Raw genomic sequence first — 8,554 nt, 5'->3', positions numbered from 1 at the left:
CACTTTCTCGCAAGCCGTTTCACCTTTAGTTTAGCTCCGGCTCTGCTGCCACGATACCGCCTACAGGTTTCCCACTATAGAGGAGAATGCATCTTTCCAGGCACTGTAGCAGAAAGATCAGTGAATAAACCTAATGTTTACAACAAGTTTGTTCTCCTGTTTAATATCTAGTCAGAGATGTATTGATCTTTCATGACCTCCTACTGTCTGCAAGACTTTTTCTCTGGCCAATCCTTTAATGGTTTGCACATCCTAAATATGTCCTGTGTGGTCTCTTTAATTGGATACTTCAGGGATGAATTTAGTCTTTTTCACCTTTCAGCTCTTATTGCTTTGTGTTTTACTTGCCTCACCTACCCAAGAATAGTATCATTTTGAAGATGTCATGTGATTGTAATACTACATAGCCCTGATGTGTGAGTGAACAAAATCACAGTAAATAACTGCTTTGTTTTTCTGTGAGAAGTTCCAATAAACTTTGCACACAGTTCATTAAATTAACCTGCATCTCTACACTAAACTTATCTTTTTCAAATTAAAAAAAAAAAATTACCATTTTTGTTACTTGAACAGTGCTGGGGCAAGACATGGGTTGGTATCAGACAAGAGGTCATGTAGATTCAAGCAGCTTGTGTTAATGTAAACATATCATAAATGAATAACTGTTTACGTATTTCAGCATAAACAGTGTAGAAGTGATTCCTGGGCTGAAATGTAACTGAGGATGTTAGACATATGTGTGATGAAGCAGTGATTTTATTGGTCACCAGTGACTCATCCGACTGCCACTTCATCGGTGGGATGGACACACACCTCTTATACTAAAGTGGAGCATTGGTTGTGAAATGACCATTCATGGTCCGGACAAGTAATTTCTAGAATTGTAGGAATTTATCCTTCACTGTGCCTTTGTTCACACATTGACAAGGTAGTTGACTGGTAAACACCAAGGACATCATGCTGTGATAAAGGGGCTCTTGTGGCTCTAGAGGATTTCCATTGTCAAATCACCATTTGCATAGGAAAGCTCTGAAGGATTTTCAGTTGGGATTAAAATTCATGATCAATTTTTAATGTTGATTTTATGTATTTTTTGAAAATCACACAGATTTTCATGCATACATTTTTGCTATAGCAGTCAATTGCCTTAACCAGCTTGTGCCCTCCTATAGTTATACTGTAAAAAAAGCCAATAAATGTAATGGTACTGTAGACAAAGGAAAGTTCATGTTACTGGAAATTACCTTCATATCTAACATTTTATAGCCAGGTTCTGCAAAACCAAGATTTTTCCTACCTTGAAAATATGTTATATGTACTGTTTACCTTCACTAGTAAACTTGCACTAAAATTAAAATTTCAGTGCAGCTAAACTAAAGTTACAATAGTTACATAAGGAAAAAGCCCCCTTTTACCATAAGGTTGATGGTGAACCACATACTGTACCTCTGAACAATGGGGGGGTTAACAGACTCTTCCTTGTGTACTGAACATGGTTATGGAAGCAGATTTATGGTGGGTCATATTGAAATAAGGTGGTACATTTTTAGGACACCATACAAGCAAACTTCAGATCACGTACCCCAACTTCTTAAACATGGACTAGAATTCAATGTATACAATTAAACGATAAATGTAATTGATTGTTGCTTTACTGATGCAAACTGTAAAGGTGTTTGATCCTGATATTTTCTAATCTTTTGTCATTTTGCAGTGTATTGATTTCAGGTGATGCTTATATAAAGCTATGATCACTTTAAAGTAGTAATGTTCATTATATTGGAATGGGAATATGAATACCTACATTTAGATTTGCAATATCCATTTCCCTGTATAAACACTTTAATGCTTAACTTTTAGTTGTAATGTGTTAAAGATCTGGGGTGTAATTTTCATACGTGGATTACTCATTGAGCCGGATGTAATTGTTGACAATTTGGTATGATGCTGGATATGTCGTTTTTCGAAACTCTTCCTGGATGTGTTGTCATAGCAGCACATCCAAATCCTCAAACCTGCTTGGGGCAGGTTTGTTCTATGGAAACAAGGACACACAATCAGTGACCGTGCGTGGAGTTCATTCAGTCATGGCTTCGCCGTTCATGAACGAGCGACCAATTGATAGCGGTGTGCAAATAAGAGATTTCATATACACTCACCTAAAGGATTATTAGGAACACCATACTAATACGGTGTTTGACCCCCTTTCGCCTTCAGAACTGCCTTAATTCTACGTGGCATTGATTCAACAAGGTGCTGAAAGCATTCTTTAGAAATGTTGGCCCATATTGATAGGATAGCATCTTGCTGTTGAAGATTTGTGGGATGCACATCCAGGGCACGAAGCTCCCATTCCACCACATCCCAAAGATGCTCTACTGGGTTGAGATCTGGTGACTGTGGGGGCCATTTTAGTACAATGAACTCATTGTCATGTTCAAGAAACCAATTTGAAATGATTCGAGCTTTGGGACATGGTGCATTACCCTGCTGGAAGTAGCCATCAGAGGATGGGTACATGGTGGTCATGAAGGGATGGACATGGTCAGAAACAATGCTCAGGTAGCCCGTGGCATTAAAACAATGCCCAATTGTCACTAAGGGGCCTAAAGTTTGCCAAGAAAACATCCCCCACACCATTACACCACCAGCACCAGCCTGCACAGTGGTAACAAGGCGTGATGGATCCATGTTCTCATTCTGTTTACGCCAAATTCTGACTCGACCATTGGAATGTCTCAACAGAAATCGAGACTCATCAGACCAGGCAACATTTTTCCAGTCTTCAACGGTCCAGTTTTGGTGAGCTCGTGCAAATTGTAGCCTCTTTTTCCTATTTGTAGGAGAGATGAGTGGTACACGGCGGGGTATTCTGCTGTTGTAGCCCATCTGCCTCAAGGTTGTGCGTGTTGTGGCTTCACAAACTCTTTGCTGCATACCTCGGTTGTAACGAGTGGTTATTTCAGTCAAAGTTGCTCTTCTATTAGCAGACCCATTCTCCTCTGACCTCTAGCATCAACAAGGCATTTTCGCCCACAGGACTGCCGCATACTGGATGTTTTTCCCTTTTCACACCATTCTTTGTAAACCCTAGAAATGGTTGTGCGTGAAAATCCCAGTAACTGAGCAGATTGTGAAATACTCAGACAGGCCCATCTGGCACCAACAACCATGCCACGCTCAAAATTGCTTAAATCACCTTTCTTTCCCATTCTGACATTCAGTTTGGAGTTCAGGAGATTGTCTTGACCAGGACCACACCCCTAAATGCATTGAAGCAACTGCCATGATTGGTTGATTAGATAATTGCAATGAGAACATTGAACAGGTGTTCCTAATAATCCTTTAGGAAAGTTTAGAGAGGGTTTTGCACAATCTGTAAGCTCCTTTATTGCTCCCGGAGGAAATTCTTTTCGAAAGATATCACTTTAGCTGAGGGGAAATATTGTACCTCAAAGATTAGCAGATTCAAAGTCAAACTAGGTGAAGTTGGGCTCACAACCACACAGACAGTATGCATTGCTTAGAGTTTTTTTGCAAGCAGAACTTTATACTGTAGGCAAGGCAGAAGAGCGAGGAAAAACAAAAAAAAAACACAAACTAAAAATGCAGTTTGGCTCTGAAATATTTCCTTCAGGTTTTCATAGTGTTTCCTGGACACCTGCATGAGTAGACAATCTATGAAATGTTTCATGCCATTGCAGGTAAGTAATACACAGGCAAACACACCCACAGTTCCATAAAGAATCTCACAGTCTAACATTCTCATTACCCAGGATTTCCAAATGCGATTGGGGCACATGGGACTGATCAGATTGGAGTTTGATGTAACTTTTGGAAAATTTACCTCTCCTCCTGATGAATAATCTGACATAAGATCTTCAAAATATATTTGACCTTCATCAATATCTTGGTCAGACAAAGGTTCTAGGGATATGACATTCCCTACAATTGACCCCAAAAAAAAAAAAAACCCACACACACCCCATATGGAACAGACCTATGGCACACATTGGAGAAAAATATATGCAATGACCATCCATTACCTGAAATGGAGTGACCACTGCAGCCTGCCACTGGTTCCGAGGAGCTTGCCCCTGGAATGCCCTCAGAAGCAGGGCAATGGGCATTTTGCTGGAGAGCCAACTCTCCTGCAGGGGTTAGGTCTGGACCTCCACCCATTTGCTTGTCGCATTAGCTTTAAAATTTTTATATGATTCTTTGTCAAAAATACCAATATTTACCAGTTTGAATTATATTCTTGTATTTATTTTAACCTGTCCATGTTCTCCTTGTGCTCACACTTGATCTGGAATTATGACATTAATCTAACCCACAGGAAATGAAGCTGCATTCAGTTAAGTACAATGCACACTACACAGCATTTCATTAGTCGACCATTTTTTGCCAGCCATCTTTTCTGGTTTGGGCCACTTTTGCAGCGTTACCCCGGTGCATATTTAATCTTGAAAATCTTCATATCCTAGTTAAAAAGGTCCTGCTCCGCGTGTGTGGGGAGAAAAAAAAAAAAGCCCATTCTATCATTTTGTTGCAGCCTATCAAATACTGTTTTCTAAATTATGGGCTTAATTGCATTCATCTCAGATGATTAGATCCAGCTAGTCTAATCTACTACACAGCTGCATTTTAGGGGGACCCACCAACTTATCCTGGATGAGTTTCACTGGCATTCACAGATTTAAGCGATGTACCAAAAATACCCCTCTGGGAGGTGATGCAAGAGGAAGTAAGATTGTTTTCATTTGCCCTAACCTTGCGTCAGTAGCTGCAGAGAAATACAGTTTTTTTTTTTTTTTTTAAAAAGCCTCCATGCAGTTGTTCCCCAGAAAGGATTCCTTCTATCTTAGAAGGACCCCGTTAATTATATTTACTTCTATTGGAAGATGCAAGAAAAAATTCTGTAAAATGACTAGCCGCTGTGTTTGCCAAACATGTACTGTAGCCAGTTTTTTTTTTTAACTATAAATACAGTGGGATTGTCAGATGCCAACAATGAGGGAAAGGTATATAGAATCTGCATTTACCTCCCAAGTCTTGTACGGTTTGCTTTTCAAACACCATGTTTATGGCACAAGTAGGATAATTAGACTTGTGGAAACAAGCCAATACAAATTGCCTTTTCAGGTACCAATGTTTAATTTTCTGAAATTAAAGGAGAAAGGCATGTTGAATTCAGGCATTTTAGAGCCTAAACTGCATTGCACACAGCAAGCATGCTTTTCAATGTTCAAGTGAACTTCGACCCAAGAGCTCTTCCACAAGAAATAAATCCACCGAATGCCAGAAATTTCAGCTATTTAATTAGAAATTTGTTTGCGATACAAAAAGAAACCAAGGAAAGTAGAACAAGCAAGTGCTAGTACACCCACCACTGAACCAAGCACCAAAACAAAGGAACCTGTTAAAAAAAAAAAAGTTTTAGGTGCTACATACCAACTAATAGCCTTGGTTGTGCACTGCTTAATGGCCTTTAAATCAACAGCACAAAAAGTGATCAATGGCATTAAAACCATCTACTCCACTTTCACTCACCCGAGAGTGGCTCAGATGGTTGCGCTTCTTTAGCTGCAAAATGTTCAGACACCACAGGCCTAGGTGTCCCCTTCAGAAACAGGGGGCCCACAAGGAGGGTCTTCTCCCAGTCAGCAGGGATGGTTAGGGCTACAGATGGAGATGCATTTAGTTTTTCTAATTGCACAATGGACCTTATCCAGAGGCCAGTTCCAGTAGACACCTACCACTCCTCCTTGGTCTTTGTTTACGCTTCTCGGCTTTCTTCCTTCCAGGGAGGCTAGCAATACAGTTGGTATCACAGCAGCTACATGCCAAGTCACTACCATCTACAGAGGTCCACCTTAAGGAAAGCATGTCTGTCAGAACCCAGAATGCCACTATGACTAGACTAATTCTACAGTACAAGCTTACTTGCTCACTCCAGGTATGTAAGAGCAGGCCTTGTTCAAGGAGTCAGTACCCCGAGAAGCCAGTGTCACCGTCAAATTACAGGTAATGAAAATCTGAAAGCACACAAAAACCCCATTTTCTTTGCCCCTTCAGATACCACTTCATCACCTCTACAACATTTACTTACTGAGCTTGTAGTCACATCATAGAACCTGAAGGCATCAAGTTCAAATTGAAGGGTAGATGAATCAACCCTGGGAGTTATGAACTGGGAACTGGAGTTGGTCAGTTGGCCATCGGTAAAGCACCTGCAAACAGATTTACAAGAGGATCATGTGCTTCAGTGGAGCAAGGGTCCATAGAGTAGCAGGTTTAAAATCCTTACCCATGGTTGCCAATGAATGTGTATGTTGGGGCAGAACCATCTGAAGCAGGAGAAGCCACACAGTTGTCCACAAAGATTCGCAGAGGCACATGGTTAGTGTTGTCTACCGATGCCTGAAGGTTAATGAGGTCACCTAGGTAGAACGTGTTGGTGGATCTTGGAGCACTCCAGTCACCTGTAGAAATAGCAATACCTTAGCCCTACATAAATTGAACACAAGGACTACCTTGACAGACTGTACTAAACTTGAAAGTTCCATGCAATACAATGGCCTTACTGTTCATTATATCCAGAGAGAATCCCAAAATATCTTCAGCAGATATGGTGGAGTTATAGGGGACCCAAGTAGGATTCAAAGCATTACTGCTGACATTATGATTCCTAGAAGGGAAGCAAGCAGATGGTCAAAGCAGACCTGCTTCTTTCCAAGTGGTCATTAAATTGCTCTTGTGGAATGGAACCTTGCCAGGTTATTTAAAACACTTAAGGTGTCATGATTTCAGACATTCATACTAGAGCTGAATTGCCCATCATTCCTTTGTTCTAAGAGATTCTAGCAAGCAGGTCCTAATTAAACATCTCACCTGGAATAATGGCATTCAATCAGCACTACAGCTGGGTTAGTTCGCATAATGGGAATACCAGGAATTGATGAGGGGTTGTACTCAAGGGTGAAGCTGTACACTATTTCATCAGTAAGCATCTAGAAAAAAAAAAAACCCCTTGACAAATCATGCATTAAACCTTGGGCTTGTGAGAGTTTTGACCAGAAGCAAACCAAGATTAACTTGTTCCAATACAGAAAACATGCATCTTATCATTTAGTGTGAACAGCTGTTAGTGCAGCCCAGTACACCCCAAGAGTGCTTCATTAAAGAGACCAGGTCATTTAATTGAGAAGTGTGTGGTTCCCCTTGTGAATTTTAATCTTTATCATAGGCCACTGGGCCCACTCCCAGATGGACTCATCCTACAAGAAAGGGATTATTCAGGAATTACTTCCTGGTAATAGCCTTACATTATATAATATGCAACTGCAAAATTATACAAGAATGTAATTTGTTTGGATTTAAACAGTTCTAGATGATTCATAATCACAGAAAACCGGGAATATACTCCCCCATTATTAGCCCAAATGCTCACCGTAACGTTACTGTTGCATCCCTGTAGCGGTGCTTCGATCACGAAGGTAGGAGGCGATGACACTTGACTGGTCACTCCACACCCTCCTAATGTCAAGTCGGACGGCTGGACAGGATGCCTAATACCAAACAGATCAGAACTGATGTTCACGATTACCTCCGTCTCTGTACACTGCGCCGACACGGTTTGAGCAGACCCCGCTCTTTGCTGTGCCCAGCCCTCACTCTGTATAACTACAGCCTTATGTGCTTTCGAAGAATGCCGAAACTTCTTGGAACCGAAAGCAGCAGAAACATCATAGAAATACAAGTTAAGCAGCGCAACAGCAAGTAGCACCGTTCTTACAACCTTACACCCCATAATTAAAGTCCCTGAAACATCGAAACGCTATGAAATTACCTGCGAACCCCGGTCGTTTTATACCGTCAGGTAATGTGCCGCGGCTGCGCGCCTCAGAAGCACGTGTGCGCGCACCTGTCGGAAAGAGCACTAATCAGCGGGAAACTGGCGAAGGAGTGAGGCGAGTGGAAGTTGACTGGAAGAAGGGAGTGTTTTTATTTTTTGACTTTCCTCACAAATTCCTCTTCGTATAGGTTTATTATTAATTAACTGTGCTGTTTGCTTTCTATTAATACAATGGATCTCAATTCTCTTTCAAGAACTAAACGAGGTATAAAACGACATCTTGAGGTGATGTGCGTCATTAACGTTAGAGGTTTAAAAAGTAAAGGTGTTGATTTGTAGCAACCTTCAAATTTCCAATGTGGACCAATATGTAAACTGCATAAATGGCAATTAGATAATGAAAAACAAACATACAAATGGATGAATGAATGAATGAATTAAAGATTTTATTTTTCTTCTTTTTCCAACTTGTTCATAAGCCTATAGGCTATAGTACAATATCCCTTCTTTTCCAATAAAAGTAAGAACTAATGACACAATTGTGAACCTGTGCATTTCTGATTGCCTGCCTGGTCACCCAACCTGAATCCATCTGAACACAAAGTGGAAGAGATTTTTATGAAGTTACCAGATTCCGTCTTTTTTTTTATCTCAGTTCCCATACAGCTATAGTAAGTAGAATATTATAGAAGATCG

At 40.6% G+C, this 8,554-nt stretch overlaps 1 protein-coding gene across 1 annotated transcript; it reads right to left on the bottom strand.

Moving 5' to 3' along the window:
- Positions 1-5,299: 5,299 nt before the first annotated feature.
- LOC120525070 (zona pellucida sperm-binding protein 3-like) lies at positions 5,300-7,835 on the bottom strand. Its single transcript, XM_039747047.1, has 9 exons — positions 7,454-7,835; positions 6,895-7,013; positions 6,588-6,691; positions 6,311-6,485; positions 6,113-6,233; positions 5,947-6,038; positions 5,760-5,875; positions 5,554-5,682; positions 5,300-5,419 (listed from the first exon to the last, which is right to left on the bottom strand). Exons 1-9 carry the CDS (start codon positions 7,811-7,813, stop codon positions 5,319-5,321), a joined length of 1,317 nt encoding a protein of 438 aa, XP_039602981.1. The 5' UTR covers positions 7,814-7,835; the 3' UTR covers positions 5,300-5,318.
- Between the last annotated feature and the right edge of the window lie 719 nt (positions 7,836-8,554).

Source organism: Polypterus senegalus, chromosome 3 (assembly GCF_016835505.1).
Source record: "Polypterus senegalus isolate Bchr_013 chromosome 3, ASM1683550v1, whole genome shotgun sequence".
Classification (NCBI taxonomy): domain Eukaryota; kingdom Metazoa; phylum Chordata; class Cladistia; order Polypteriformes; family Polypteridae; genus Polypterus; species Polypterus senegalus.
This window is presented reverse-complemented; position numbering and strand designations above follow the sequence as displayed.

What these genes read in the sequence shown, in the direction of transcription:
- LOC120525070 (XM_039747047.1), bottom strand. Translation starts at nt 7,813, where the DNA reads ATGGGGTGTAAGGTTGTAAGAACGGTGCTACTTGCTGTTGCGCTGCTT. An exon ending in ATTGAATGCCATTATTCCAG is followed by an intron (nt 6,692 to 6,894) that starts GTGAGATGTTTA and finishes CTTCCCTTCTAG; the next exon opens with GAATCATAATGTCAGCAGTA. An exon ending in ATGATGTGACTACAAGCTCA is followed by an intron (nt 6,039 to 6,112) that starts GTAAGTAAATGT and finishes GTGTGCTTTCAG; the next exon opens with ATTTTCATTACCTGTAATTT.